The sequence below is a fragment of the Melozone crissalis genome, unplaced genomic scaffold (genome assembly GCF_028551555.1).
Source record: "Melozone crissalis strain CALT ecotype California unplaced genomic scaffold, PUWL_Pcris_2 ptg000029l_1, whole genome shotgun sequence".
Lineage (NCBI taxonomy): Eukaryota > Metazoa > Chordata > Aves > Passeriformes > Passerellidae > Melozone > Melozone crissalis.
Genome location: NW_026535807.1, coordinates 6531668 through 6547094, shown reverse-complemented (window position 1 = coordinate 6547094; position 15427 = coordinate 6531668). Strand labels below are relative to the sequence as shown.

The 15427-nt window shown below is 48.0% G+C and overlaps 1 protein-coding gene and 1 long non-coding RNA gene across 2 annotated transcripts in view; one reads left to right on the top strand and one right to left on the bottom strand.

The window, feature by feature from the left end:
• The window catches only part of ADAMTS9 (ADAM metallopeptidase with thrombospondin type 1 motif 9), a 78724-nt gene extending 70621 nt beyond the window's left edge, over positions 1–8103 (bottom strand). Inside the window, exons 1-3 of the mRNA XM_054281041.1 lie at positions 7882–8103; positions 7395–7783; positions 6038–6200 (exon numbers count right to left, since the gene is read on the bottom strand). Coding sequence (XP_054137016.1) covers positions 6038–6200; positions 7395–7783; positions 7882–7975 — 646 coding nt within the window. The 5' untranslated portion in view covers positions 7976–8103. The remainder of the gene's footprint in view (positions 1–6037; positions 6201–7394; positions 7784–7881) is intronic.
• LOC128939833 (uncharacterized) lies at positions 7786–9298 on the top strand. Its single transcript, XR_008483262.1, has 2 exons — positions 7786–7943; positions 8686–9298. It is a non-coding gene; the product is annotated as an uncharacterized LOC128939833 (long non-coding RNA).
• The last annotated feature ends 6129 nt before the right edge of the window (positions 9299–15427 follow it).

Sequence of the window (15427 nt, the reverse complement as noted above, 5' to 3'; positions counted from 1 at the left end):
AATCAACAACAATTTGTTTAATCATAATCTTAAATCTTACACCTTTAGGGCACCAGATGGATGCTTGATACATTTTCAATGCTAAGAGTCACAACAAAATACATGCACTTATAACTCACGTTGAGGAATCTTAAGCCAAAACTAATTATGGGATCTGTATCACTGACTGTGATCAATGTTTTTTAACTGAAGTCAGTCTATTACCTTATTTCACTTGTCAATATCACAAGACAACTCAAACATTACAGACTGATCCCTTCCCCAGCTCAGCATGGCAAAAGCTTGAGCTTGACCTCCCAGGCCCAGCTGACCAAATACCAGTTGGCTCTTACTGTGCTGTTACCTCAACAGGGAGGCAGAAATAGAATTAATTACATTAGCATATGGGAGTTGTGATGCAATTCTCTTCTTTATTCTGGGAGGGAAGGAAATGTGAATTAATTACTATCTGACTAAAAATTACAATCCACTTCTTTAAGATAAGAAACTTTTCTGAGGAAAAGAACAAACTCAGTGTTTTACCCTGAGGCCAAGAGCAAAGCTGACAGCTTAAACAGACTCTTGAAAGAGCTCAAGGATTGCTCAACCTGGAAGTAAAGGCTTAAGAAAGCCTCCCTGCAGATCTCCTGCAAGCCTGAGTTTACGTGACAGTCAGCAGTACAGAATTTGCCTGAAGACCTGCCTGGAAACCAGACACCTAGAATGCAGAATTCTGCTGGATGAATGAGCTGAAAACAAAAAAGACGGGACACAGTTGGAAGCAAGACAGAGTCCAAAAGAAACAGCAAAAATACTAAAGGGCTCCAGACCAACAATCCAAGCGCAAAGGATCTGGGATTTCACCACAGACCACTCACAGGAGTACAAACATTGAGCCTTGAGGAAAAGGAATTCAAAGTTTCTGCCTTGAAACTGCTATAAAGTAACAACGTAACACATACAAAGGGTCTGGAGAAGGAGCAGGAAATTTTCCACCACTGGCCTCATTCCACTCTATTGCCAATTTTAACACTGCAAACACACCTTGAACCACAGCTGGAGCAGGAACAAAAGCTCATCCCCTTCCTGCACCAATGACAGACCACACTACAAAGTCAGGCCTTAGCCACAGTACCAGATACCAAACACATCCTTCCCCAGGTCTCCTCCCTGGTCATGGCACTGACAACACACTAACAAATCCCCATTCTGGCAACCTCAACCTGACCACCCCTTCCAAGCACATGGGAACATGGTGACAGAACCATCTCCTGCTTGTGCCATTGGTTCACCAGTGACTTCCCATGCAGCTGGCTGGCATTAGGAGAGCAGGCTGGTGCTAATTATCATGCAGAAATAAGATCACAATCATTGAGCTGGCAGCATCAGGCATCTGCTTGCTCAAGACACAGGGCAGCCCTCCTCTGCCCTGGTGGTTCCCCAGTGTCAGGTTCAGTGGGAAAGGTTGTTACAGTTACTATGAAAGGGTAATCTATTACAAATTACTCGTTAACGCAACTGAAAAATCAGTGACACATTACTGAGTACGCCTGTGCCATGCTGGCTCAGCAGCAAGACTTGCTTCATGCTGCTGGTTCCTCCTCTGCTTTTTATAGGACCCTTCTCAGCACAACTTACACACAGACCTTCTCTTCTCACCTGGGCCACATGGGGCTTCCCTTTGTGGAGCTGCTGTGCCTGGCCACACACGTACTCTCCAGCAGTCAAACAGCTGTAACACCCAACAAAATACCAGCAAATTTGAGACCCTTTTGCATCCATTTCTGGCAGGTAGTGGGATATGCTAAGCCTGCAGGTTGTGTCCCACAGCCATCTGTGCTGATAATACTTGGTGGATTTTGGAAAGCAGCCTCAGCAGGTGAGTCACTGGGCTTTCCCACCCCTGCCAGCAGTGGGTGGGGGCACAGTCAGCACGGCACAGGTAAGACCTGCTCTGTCCTGCACTCATCTGAGGCTGTTTCCAAAACCTCACCACCTCAGCATGAACTGCTGGAAGGCCTCTTTGCTGGCTACAGCCCCTTGGCTCCCCTCCAGAAACAGGAACAGCTCTGATCATCTTCCTACTAGTTTGGCACCATCACAGTGTTATTGCTGCTTCTGCATGACGAGTTTTGCCCGTGGTGGATGTTCCTGCTTTAAATGGTCTCATTAAGGAGAGAGGACTTTGTGCAAGATCCTCACATGCAGCCCCAGAGCCCAGGTCCAATGCCAGCCTCAGGATGGGCACAGCTGACCAGCAGCAAGGGAGGGAGCAACTCACACTCACTATACACAAACTATGAAAGCTAAAACCTAAGGCATCATGGGTACAAAGAGGGAGCTGCCCCAAAAAGTTTAGTTGAGAGTCCTGCATCAGGGTCACAATAAAAGCTGCACAGAATTTGCAAAGTTTGGAGCAACAGCCAAGCAGTCAACAGAAGCAGGGTGATGAAAGGGCACAATACTTGCAATTATACTCATGGACATAGGGGAATTTTGGCTCAGTGCAACCAAGCAGGTGGAGGCCACATCTGTCTCAGAATAAGGGGTGGCCAACAAGGCAGAATGATTGCTAAGGTTCAGTAGAAGGCTAAAGCTATCACAGATCCCAACAAAACTGAAAGAGAAGAGCTCCAGAGAAATCAACAACTGAAATATACATAGAAATACATATATACATACATCACTGGCAAAAAACATGGGAAATATGATAGAAAGGAGAAGCAGCAGAAATGGGTGTAAGACCCAGAATAAGAGGTGCCTCAAGTAGTTTACTTAAGTGATGACCAAAGGCAGTGTCCTATTGGCATCTGGAGCTGGACATCTCTGTGCAAGACCAAACCTTGATGGTTTCACATGGAAAGGGCCCACAGGTCTGCTCCTGCCAGAAGGTCCCACTGGATGGGGGCTTGGGGAGATGCTGCCTGCCTCATGAAGGTGGCTGGCACACGGATGCAGGATGCAGCTCCGTGCCTTTATCGCTGGAGTCAGATTGTTCCTCCATGGGGTGCAGGAAAGCGGCGCTCTCCAGCCTTGCAATAAGCCACTTCCTCTTTTCTTTTTTTAGGATCGCAATTTCTTTTCTCTTCCTCCTCCACCTCAAAAAAGCGGATATTTGATAATTGGGTCGGAAGAGCTTGCTATCCTGAAGCGATGGGTGGTAGTGGTGCTGCACCTCAGTGACATCATGCTGTCTGCCTGGCCAAGCCCTCATCCCGTCAGGGCTATTCAGTAAAACACAACTGATTATCCTGCCAGATCCCCGGCCAGATGACAAACTGATTCACGGCACTGACTACAAGAAAAGAAGGACAGGAAAATGCACCATTTCCTATGACTGAAACTACATTAACCTGTTACCCCAAGGAAAACTCTGTCCAAAGTTTTTCTTGCAGCAGTTGAGCTGTATGCCAGACAGCTCAAATACATTGCCAGAGACCCCAGTGCTGTGCTATGAAAGTTCATCTGCAGAGCACAGCTTCCATTTGATATCCATCAGCATTCAGAGGAAAAAGATCTTTTTCCAGAACACCTGTAGAGTATTTTTATGTCAGAGGACCTAAAACTGTTATCAGAAACTGCTAATTAAAACTTCACAAAAGCAAATGCCTGGTTTTCTAAGCTGACCTCAGGACACTGAAAACTAGAAGTACAACCAGGGAGACTGCTGCAAATGAAAGCTTTTACTCAATTTGTTAGGCAATTCACAAGGGAAACTTTCCTGAATACCTCAAGAAGTTTAAAATTACATCATTATGGCAAGGGCACACTAGTATGTTGACTATTAATCATTTCCAGGAAGATGACTATCAGAAAGTCATTCTTAATAGCACCACTGCCTGGCAACACAGGGTCCCTTGCTCACCTCAGGGGGGTACCTTAGATTTCCCTCCCATGAATTTCCTCTTCAAGCAAATTTCCACCCCTGCCAGAAGCCTGCAAAGCAAAGGCACCATTTCACACATTCTTCTGACAAAAGACTGGATTCACACAACACCCTACAATTATGACTAACTCCCAAACTCTCACAAAACCATTCTCCTCTGGCAGGAGTGAGAGATACACCTTGTCTAAAACAGTGAGTGCTGCTAGATTTTGCACATTCACCTCTGCTGTAAAGACTTGTGAGACACCTTCTCTCACCAGCTGTAACCTCAGGTAGGATGCCAAGGTTCATCATTGCCCAAGCTGCTCTGAACTTGCTCCTTAAATGAAATAACCAAGACTTGTTCACAATACACATATGGCCATAGCATCATGCCCTTTCAAAAGTTTGGATGATGACAAAAAGAATAGACGGAAAAGAGGGAGAGATGGAGGGAAAAAAGGACAGGGAGACAAGACTCTCATGCCTATCTGGAACACTTAAGCTTGTGTTTGAGAGGTGAGAACTCCTCCCTCCACTACATAAGGCAACTGAGAAGAGCAAGAAAACAAAGACAAGCAAGAAGCAAAGCATAGTGGAACAAAGGAGGAAGAGATATACAGCAAAATCACAGATGGAGTGTTATTCTTGTGAATTACAATACAGAAGAATAATATTCTAAATGGGAACTATGATACAATACAGCAGTCTGTTACAGCAGCACAGAGTCAAGTTCACAAGCAAAATTCAGAGCCCTCCCAGCTACCTTTGATTCAATGAGTCTTGTGATCTGCTGCTCCGTTCCTCCAAGGGTTACTGATGCAATGTGCCAGATTCCGTGTTTCTTTCCAACTGTTCTGAGTCTCCTGCATCTGATCTCAAAGAAGGGAGCAGAAACAGCTGGAAGAGAGAAACCAGAATGGCATATTCCAGCAGCAACCCTTGGAAGAACAAACAATGACAGCCTTGTGAGAGGTGCCACTGTACCCCTGGCACATAGGTTTGCATGTGGAAGTGGATTCACAAGTCTTCCAGAAGAAGCACATGTTGCTCTGGCTGGTCACAGAGTATCAGAGCATCTTTGGACTCAGCATGATCAGTGCAAGCTGAACAGACTGACAGCTCAACAGCACAGCCACGATCACAGTCATGGGTGCCAAACAAGTAACGTGTGCTAACTGCAGCCTAATTTGGGCACCATACTTCTCCTCCAGTGGTACCTTTACTTCCTGAGCAACTCCACCTACTTTGCAGCATATGAGCAGCTTGCAGCCCACAAGGGAACTCAGTCAAGGTCTACTCTGTTTAGGTTTTAAAGTTCCTGTAGATCTAGCTGCAGGCCAAAGGACAAAGGCAAAACAGCAGGTGAAACAGGAGACTGAAGGAATAAGCTTCATCAGAGAAAACTGAGGTATTTGCTGCCAAAGGGGAGGATTAGTTGTGAACATCAGGAAGTCAGGGAAGCAGAGAGCAGCAGGAGGCCACTGTAGATAATAGGGACAGTAGGAGCAAGGTTATTGCTCATCAAGGCACATGAAGGGGGGGAGAAAAAGGTCTGTGCTCTTTCATATGTGCAAGGACTAGAAAGAGGGAGTGAGGAGGTCAGGGAGATGGTGCTGGTGGAGGAAGGGCCATGAGGAAAAAAAAGCCTTTGAAAATGAACCATGGAAAAGTGATTACTGAAAACTGTCAGGGTTGGTGTTAGGACCTCCTCATTTCCACTAGAAAGAGGTAAGGCATGACAACTCACAGCCAGATTTGGGGAAAGAAGACCAGGAGCACACCAAGACTAAGACAGATGTCATTTAAAGGACAGAGTATCATACAGAGAGTATATCAGATTAGGATGGTTGGGAATTACATGTAGGATAGAACAGAAAACGAGTTTAAGGGCTCACAGGATACTTAAGGCAAGACAGATGAAAAGCTCTCTTGCCAGCTTTACCTCAGGAATCAAAGGGAAACTTTTTTCTGACCACAACTTCCTCATAACCAATTCCTAGAAAGCACGGGTGCACCACATCTCTCCAGGACAGCGCTACCACCACGAGCCCAGTCCTAGCACTCACAGCACCATTTCTAGAGGGGTCTCTCAACTCCACATCTCTTTTTTCCCCCACAAACCTACTGCCTTTTGACTGCAAATAGCACTTCCAAGTATCAAGTCATCCGAGGCAGTAAGAAAATGAGTACCTGGAGTATTGCAAGTCTGCCAGTCCCCTGAAGAGTTGGTTGGAGGTGTCCGGTGTCGGTAGACAAGATGTGGTTTATTGTGCTCTTCTTCATACTCCTGCTCCTCAAGCGATAGGAGTGGCTCTACAAAATAGTCCCCATCATCAGACTTGAATGTGCCTAGCTGAGAGGGTCCAGAGAGAGGAACAGAAGGTCAGCTGTGTGCGATGACAAGCCACCTAGCAGCACTACCCCACAAAGCAAGAAGCTAATGAGGGAGGTGTGCCTAGTTCTGTGGTAACCCCTGTGAGGGCAGTGGCTGGAGTTGCAGCTTTGGTCACACTGCTTGCACCCACCCTGGGCTGCACAGCCGTCCCACTGGTGCTTACAAAGGGCTAATTACCAACCCACAGGCAGGGAGCACGAGAGAGGCATGTCTGCCAGACTCTGTCCTTATGCCAGTGATGTTCACCAAGCCAGTCCTGCCCAAAGGGTGATGGTGCTGCTGTGTGCTGGAGGCCCCAGTGCAACCCCATCATGTGCTGGCTTCACACAGCACATTTCCCTGAGACAGGCTTTTAACCCACATATAAGACCAGAGGAAAGTGTCCAGGCTAGCGAAATCCCTGCTTACAAGGAGACATCAATGCTCTCCTAGTAGCGTACAACTATGAATGCACATATTTGGTGGGTAAATAAAAAAATATCCAAGACAAAACATTCTGCAGCCATCCCATACTGGTATCCACGGTCAGTATCTGGGAGGGAAGCCACATACACATGTGCCCAAGCCTAGGTGAACACATGCACCCAGAGGAACCCCGGGACTGAATGAAGCCAGCAGAAACCTCCGGGGAGCCCCTGAAATTGACATCCCGTGGGACTGAAAGGTACCAGGTCAGACAGAAGAGTCAGCCCTTTTAGGAGCTTCTGCACATCCCGGTGCCAACATCCCTGCACCGAAGGGCACCCAGCTGGGGTATCAGGGACCGGGACATGCGCCTTGTCCCGGGTGCTGCGGGGCTCCGGGGCCAGCGCTGGTGGTAAGCCCGCAGCCATCCCTCACCGGCACCCCGGCACCCCCGGGAGCAGGCGGGCTCCGTGCCCGGGTCTGGCCCACAGGCCGCCCCTCCAGGTGTCGATGGGTGGCATTTTCCCCCCAAAAATCCGCAGGGCAGGAGCGGGGCGCATCCCGAACCCGAGGGACGAGGAGCGGCGTGGGAGCCAGCCCCCGCCGGGGTGGGCCGGAGCCGCCCGCCGCCGTCAGGGGAAGGGGCGGGCACCACCGCTCTGGCCGCCCACCCTCCCTCGCCCCGCTCCTCCTTCTCCTCCTCCTCCGCGCTTCCGCCCCTGGCCCTCAGCGGGGCGGGGGTCTCACCATCCCGGAGCAGAGGCTGATAACGGCGGTGAGCCGAGGGCGGGCGTTGACGTGCCCCCGGTAGAAGCAGTGCTTCACATCGGCGTCGGCCGCCTCGGCGTAGAGGCGCCGTTGGTCTGCGGCGGGCTCTCCCAGGAGGCTGACGGTGAAGAGCGGGGCGATGAAGGCCGAGCTGGCCGTCAGGTTGAAGAGGAACTGCTGCCCGAAGGCGGACAGCCTGTAGTGTGCCTTCGGGGAGCCGGCGGCGGCCGCCGTCCAGGCGTCGGGGGCAGCACTGGTGCTCCGCCGGCGCCGCCTGAAGTGGACATCGGTGGGGAAGGGCTCACCGAACTCATTCACTCGGGTAGGAGTCACGATCTCGTACTCGCTGAGCTTCTCCAGCAGCTGGGCTGCGAAGGGACAGACGCTGAGTGAAGTGGCCGAGCCCCGCGGCCCCGGGGGGCGGCAGCGCAGCACTCCCCTTACCCCTCCCCGAGCACCCCCTTACCTTGCCTGGGGTGCAGCTTCTGCCTCCTCGCTGCCGTCCTCCAGCCGTCGATGAAGAGCGTGGTGAGTGCCAGCGCCAGCGGCGCCAGCTGCATGGTGCTGCGCGCTGTCCTCGGAGGAGCAGCTTTCCCCGCCTCCGCTCCTTCTCCTCCTTTTTCCTCCCTTTCCCTCTTATAATTTTTTTTTTCCTCCCTTCTCCTTTCTCGCGGCCCCCTCCCGGCTCCCGGAGCGCTGCCGCGGGAAGGCGCAGGAGCCGGCGGCGTTAGGGGCGGGCGGGCCGGCGGCGCCGGGGGCCGCGCATGGTGCGCGGGGGCGGACGGGCCGGGGTCGGGACCGACGGGCCGGGACAGGACGGGGGAGCCGCCCGCCCGCCCGCCTGCCTGCCTGCTCTCCCTCGCTTTCCGCCTCTCCCCCCGTCGGGCTGGTGGACGAGAGCTGCCGGGACTCTCTGTTTAAAAAGGGGCGGGCTCCATGGATCAAGCCCGCCTCCTCTGCTCCCCCCCTTCCAATGACACTTTCTTTTTTCATTGCCGGCGAGAGCCGAAGTCGCAGGTTTTGGTCAAGGAAACCATCGCTGGAGCGGACGGGGGGAGTCCGAGCCACGGCTTCGTACACCCGGGATCGGCGCCCGCTCCCCGCCGGCTCCATCCAAAAAGCTTTAAAATCGCAAAGTAGCCCAGGCAGAGCGGCACCGGCAGCTGCCTGCTCTGCCAGGACCTGGTGAGGATGAGTCCCTTTGTCGCTCACTGGGAGGAGAGATAGGTTTTCTTACGTAATTAACGTTTTCTCTTTTTTTTTTCCCAAGGCAGCTTGAAGAAGTGGACCAGCAGTTGAAGAATCCCGTGTGGCACATCTCATAGCAGTTGTTTTCTTATGCATTTCCTTGCCTCAGATAAGAGGCAATTCAAGCAACTTTTGTTCAGGATGAGATTTGTGTTGTGCACTTTTCAGGCACCCTGAGGGAAAAGGAAGATTATATCCAAATCCGAGTTTATTTTGTTTTGTTTTACAGTTTGAAAGGTCTCTAAAAATTTAAGATATGCTTTAGAGCTACATATAATTGTGTTGTCTTCTACCCCTTCCTCAAATCAAAACCCCCAGCCTTGGTTTAAAAGGTTTTTAAACCTTTAAAACACATAAGCAAGGCAAATGAGAAGTTTGGAAGTTCAGTTTGCACTTCCATAGAAAATGTCAAAGTTCTTTACATTATTTGCTCAACTTTGGGACAAGGCACAGAAATGTTGGTATTGGCTGCAGAAAGGGAAAGTTTTAAAATAAAAATCAATTCAGAATCCACTTCTGGGCAAAATGGTACCTCCTGACTCTTTAACTGGTAAAGTGCTACAAACCTCAACTATTAGGAATCAATTATTAATTTTATATGATGAATGTAAAAGAGTAAATAAAGCATCACCTGCTGCTGCTGGCTGGCTAGGGTTGCAGGGCTGGGAGGCAGAGCCTCGACAGTGCAGAAATCTCCAGGATTGTGGAGACCAAGTCAGCACATCCTTAGGGCAAGGTGTAATGGCACATAACCTCCCTGCATGGCGTTGTGCCCACTCTTATAAACCAGGTTTAATTAAAATCTCAGATACCTACCAAGAGATAACTCACCCATATCTCCCTGAGCTGCAGTGCTTGCAGAGCACCCTGAGCCCTGACCACCTTCCTACAATGTCCACGTGTACCCCAAAGCTTTCAGTCTTCACAGAGAGAGATACAGGGTGCTTGAGCTTGGGATAATGCTCCAGAAATCATGGGGGGAGAAGGAAAGGTTGGCTGTGTCCCGAACTCAGGTGGGTGTGGACACATTTCCCAGGAGTGCCAGGGGGATCCTGTGCTGCCATTTGGGCATGTGGAGCAATACTGAGCAGCTGATCAGCAAAAAGGGAGTGAGGAAAAGTGAACCGAGTTGCCTGAGGAAGGGGAGGTGAAAAGCTGAGCATAGCATTAGGGCTGAGTCAGAGGGGAGGGGAGGAGGCATACGTGGAGCTAGTCCTGCCTGTGTCTGGGAGAGAGGGGTGCAGCCTTCAGGCCTCTGATCAGCATGGTGTTGGGAAACACGTCTGGTTTATCTGGGCTGCAGAGTGCCCCGGGGCATCCCCATTTCACAAACATCTCACATCCCACCACTCTCAGCCTCAGCATCCCCTGTGTCCCATCAGGCACTGGTGAGAGCTGCCTTGTTTCTGTTCAGCTCACTGTCACAGGAAGACCTATCAGAGCTTTGGAGTTTTTCTCCTTACTTTTCTACAAGGTGACCAGTAGAAAACTAATTTGGCTCTGGGGCGAGGTTTGATGGAGCTCAGGAGCTGGTAATGGCTGAGAAGTGACAACACATACCTGTGACTTGGTTGGGTAGGACCCTTTCCTTTTTGGCTCTGAGCTGAATGGAGCAAGGTTGTTTTGTGGAGCATCCTCACAGCCTCGCCCACTGATCTGAAACCACCAACCTGAAGGAAGGCAAGAAAAACAAATCCATCATTCAGAAAAGGGGATCCAACTCATGGGACTCCATTATGGGGCAGAGTTGGGAGAGGTCTGAAGACTCCCAGGACCAAATCCTGGCTTTGCAATGTCACTAAACATACATTTATGCATTCCATGCAGCATGGCATGACTTCCAGAGCCATTTCCATCAACATGCACAAGTTGTATGTTGTGTGGCATTTTGAATCTTTACAGCTGGAGATTAGTAAGTGCAGAATGAAAGCTGTGTTCTAAGTAAATAGATTATGTGGAGCTTAGAGAAACTAAGCTGCAATCCTAAATTCAAATAACTTTCCTATTAGGAAGGATCTATTAATACTTACGGTATGGTAATTGTGCAGACTCCAAGTCCTCACCCAGTCAAAAGTAAGACTTAAGAGCCCATACCTACCCCTTAAAACACTGGGAATTTTGCCTATGTAAATATTGCAGAACTTGAGCTGCAAATGCCTCTTCTATAAACCACAAAATCAGAACTTGATCACAACAGCAAAATTTCAGTAAGAAATTAAGACAGTGCACACTGCTGCAAGAATACACTTGAGGAACCCAGATTTCCTGAGGTTTTTGCACTGCTTTTCTCCCTTGTTACCATTTCATTTTCACTATAGGTGAGGCTGTACTAATCTTTTTTCTTTGTGGCTCAGCCTCTCTGGGTAAGCATCATCTTCCATTATCTGCTGCATCCTCTTGCTTGCCCAACCATTATCCCACAAGGCAGTTTCCCTTTGATGGTTGCTCCTCAATGCTACAAGGTATCTGAAACAGACAACTCTTCTCCTTCTGTCTAATCTCTGTGGTCAGAAAGGGAAAGATTTAATTCCCTTCAAACAGCTAACCATCCTCTCCTGCTCTCTCATTCATCTGCTGATGCTGGTAACAAGGATACCACTCTGGGCTGCCTTTCTCTTTGTTTTGGAAGCTCTCATAGAGGCTTCTCTTTAAAAGACATTTTCAGCAGTTGTGTCAAAGCTGGATTTTTAGGTTTTTGAAGCCTTTCACATTTGTTTGGAGGGACTGAATCTTGCAAGTTCTTGGTGTATACTTAATTTTCAAACTTATCTGTGCCAAGCCAACTCTTTTTGGTCCTCGTTAAAAGGATTTAAGTACACTTATCGACTGTAGTCCTTTAAGCTTCTGCTTCCTCCCTGGAGTTCTCTTCTTACCCCATGTAGTTTGCTGCTGCCATCAAGGTCTGAATCACTGGGTTGTTCAGGAGTTGGCTCCTCTGACCACAGGAGGCTGGGAAGTGCTTTCTGCCATTCCCAGCAATACCAGCACAGCACTGCTATCACTGCTGTCACTACTTGCCCTCTGTGGGCCCATATCCTGGTCCCCATTTTAGGGCCAGTGGCTGAGGGAGATGTGACACGATGTGCCAGGAGGCTGCAGAGCCATCAGTGCCATCCCACTCCCCTGAACACAAATGTGTACATTGAGGTGACTAATTCAAGGTTACCCAGGGCAATAATGCCTAAACACCCTTCATTTTGGTCCTAGGTCAAACTGTGCAACTCCAACATCTTCCCAGCCGGTGCATTGCAGCAGGAGCTGTGTTCTGTGGGAGCCATCCATGCTCTGCACACAGGTGCAAGGTGGGGCACACTGGAAATGCAGTGAAGCCTTGTCCTTGCAGATACCATCCCTGTTCTTTGCCTGGTGGGGAATCACCATTTGGGAACAGAAGGTGAAGGAGGGAGCACAAACAAGCCTGTTCCACTGCTCCACTCACATGCAGGGAAACTGGCCTTCAGCTTGCCTTCAGAAACAGCTTTGACCCTGGGAAACAGATACATGAGTAGGAACTAGGGACTGGGTGGGAGGAACAGCACAGCCCACGTAGACAATGCAAACGTGTGGGATTTTCATCTTCAGGTCAGCACGGATGGACATAATGATCCCTTGAGGCTCTCCACTTGAAACTGCTGGTTCCAGCTCGCCCCTCCCTTGCTCCCAGCATTGCTGCTGACTGTTCACACACTGCTCCTTCTCCTTACACCTCTTATCTGCCACGTGGAAAGTGCTCAGGGTAGCCCAGCTTCTGACTGGCAGTTCCTTTGGCCTAATAAGCAGTTGTAGATCCCATCTCCCTTTTTACTACAGGTAAACCTGGGAGAGGTCCTAAAGTAGCTAAGAAACACTCAATTCCGAATCTTCCCATTTTTGTGCAAATTAAGCCACATAAAGCTAAGCATTATATTAGTTTATCTTTTGAATACACTCTGCATGACTTTTGATATTATGTACTTATGCATCTATGCTATGTTTCAGGTGCCTTTGCCAAAACATTAACAGTAATACTAGAAGGACTAAAAAGAGCAGATGTTCTGTAATTGCACACCAAAAGGCAACCTGGGAATGTTGGAAATTATACAGGTACAAAAAGCTTTATCCCTCGAGCCATGTACTTTTGTTATATAAACAAATTATCATAACAGCTCTGTGAGGTGTCACCATCACCTTATGAAAAGAAGACTGAGATGATTGATTTGGCAAAAAACATGGGGTCATGGAGCTCTGACCTCATGCTAGTTCCACCCTCCCTCTCCATCATGTATGCAGTCTAAGTGTATAATGTAAAATTTCAGTGCAGGGATCATTAAACTGTAAAACTCTATTTTAGGAGGGTTGTTTTCATTCTTTTCCCAAATAGTAGATTGTCTCCAGAGATAACAAAATACAAATATCCAGTAGAGCAGGGGAAAAGCTAAGCAACATTACAGATATCAAGTTCTTTTTCCCTGTACTGTTTGATTTCCCTTGGGGTGTAACGAGGTACCCAGCTAAAAGCAAAGATGTCTCCCTGGGGGAAGTCTTTACAGTGTTGTTGCATTTGTATTGTGGTAGGAAGTCTCTACTGGTTGTAAAACTGTCAAAAAAATTGTCAATGGCCAAAAAGCTGGGAATGTTTTAGGCCTAATCCAGTGCCTGTCAAAACTCATCATCAAAACTTCCACTGACTTAGAGAAGTGCAGAATGAATCTCTGTCATTTCCAGGAGCTATTTTATAGCATCACATCTTGCTCATTAATATCCACCTGACAAGCATATATAACATCCACTATTTCTTTACCAAGATGCAACAGCTTGAAAAACCCATTTTGTTTTTAACTTAGAAAAATGTCTGTGCTTGCTTAGTTGCAGTACCAAAATCAGAGTGTTTTAAATTACTTCTCAGATAGCTGAGGGTTCCCAGAACAGATGGGCACAGGGAGAGAGAGGATAATCTAATGGCAGCCCATCACTTTGTAGCACTGCTGGTACCACATCATTGCCACAGCCAGAATGTGCAACAGACCACAGCCATTGAGCCCAACTTGCAGGATATGTTGAGGAAACAGCTCTCTTCTTATAGGTGCTCTTATACCCTTGCACCCAGTTTCCTCCTTTCCTCTGAAAGCAGCATTGATAAGAAACAGAACAGAAATGCTTAGGGTTGAAGATTCAGCATATAAACACAGCACAAAAATCCAAAGAGGGATTTGGTCTCTCCCCAACTATGCTGCGTTTGCCCTGGATGAAGGAGTGGTGAACAAATTCTATTTTCAGCTGCACACCCTGTGCTGTTTCTCACGATGGCTGTCGCTGCCTGGGCAGCTGGGCACACCTAACACAGGATCCCTCACTCTGGTTTGTGCCTGAGCTACTGCTTTGTTTTCAGATACCTGCAGCCTTGGCTTTGCTGCTTAACTTCACTGTCAGCTCTGCTTTTGCAACCAAAATAGGAGACTTAACACTAAGAATTCAGTTTCTTAGAAGATGGAGTTTAGGTGAGATGTTAAAAAGCAGGCATGAAAGTAGCAGGACGCAAGGAGAGCAAACTTTGGGTGATCTGCAAAGCTGAAACAAAATTGTCTTTTTCTTCCCAGCTGTTTCCAACAGTCACCTCTGCTCTATGCCTTCATGCTTTCTCACTCACAAAATACCTTTTATTTTTGATGGCAAAGGTTGTCTAGGAGCAAACCTGGAATCCATCCTTTCCCCTCACAGGTGTGAGGAGAGCTACAAGAATGATGTGAATTGGCTGCAGCCTTAACCACATTCATGTCATGCCACTCTGGCTGGGATGCTGGAGAGAGAATTAATGGAGTGTAAATCCCTGTTTGGAAATCTCCAGCTTCTCCCTGTAACTCCTTCATTCCCTTTGCAAACCACAGGAAGAGGTGATCTCCCCAGAGAACCACAGCTGCAGATTTTGGGTCTTGATTAAAAGTAGTGGAGAATTCACACAACCAGATCTGCCTGTCTAAGGGGTTCAGAGTGAACTGGGATACTTCCAAGAGAATCTGTAGTCCTGAGACTAAACCCTGCGAGCAACAATCCTCTTTTAAAGTTATTGTATGGCTTGGCTACAAAGATAAGGCACCAGATGGCTTGGGAAGAATTTTTAGGAGACAGTCTGTTGGTATGCCTGGAAGGATCTTGAGAGTTTACGTTTACAATAGACCATTTCTTTGGAGGCGAATGTTTGTCAGGAACATCAGTTTTAATTACCTAAAATGTAGGCTGTTTCCAAATGCAGACAATGTTAAGAGGAGTAGGTTTTTTTCCTGAAGAGAGGACAGCCAACAGAAATCCCTTCCTTTATAGGTAGCAAATTGACTTGTGAGACTACTGTTGTGCAGTTTTCATCCCAAATACTATCCTGCAGCATTTTCTTTCACTGCTGAATTATTCATAGCACAAGTAGGTGTTGCTTTTAATCTGTTTTCAGCCAATGAATTAAGGAGCTAATTTTGTCACCTCTAAGCACACAAGAGCAGCCCTCAAAATTCCCAAGACTTTTCAACTGAGCCTTTTGTATGTCTTTTGCATGCAAGGAGGGATATGCTGGGACAGGAGCCATAAGGATGCCAGTAGGAATAAACAGCCTGTCAGTAATCTCTATGTTGTTTAAATACATGCAACTTGCTTCTAAATCCAGGTGTGATCATTTGGCAGTAAGGATTATAGCGCTATTACCCATAATATCTGAATTCAATGACACCAGGAATTGAGCTCCCATATACCCAGTGTGAAGACATGACATTTCTTTCCCAGCCAGGAGTATTACCAAA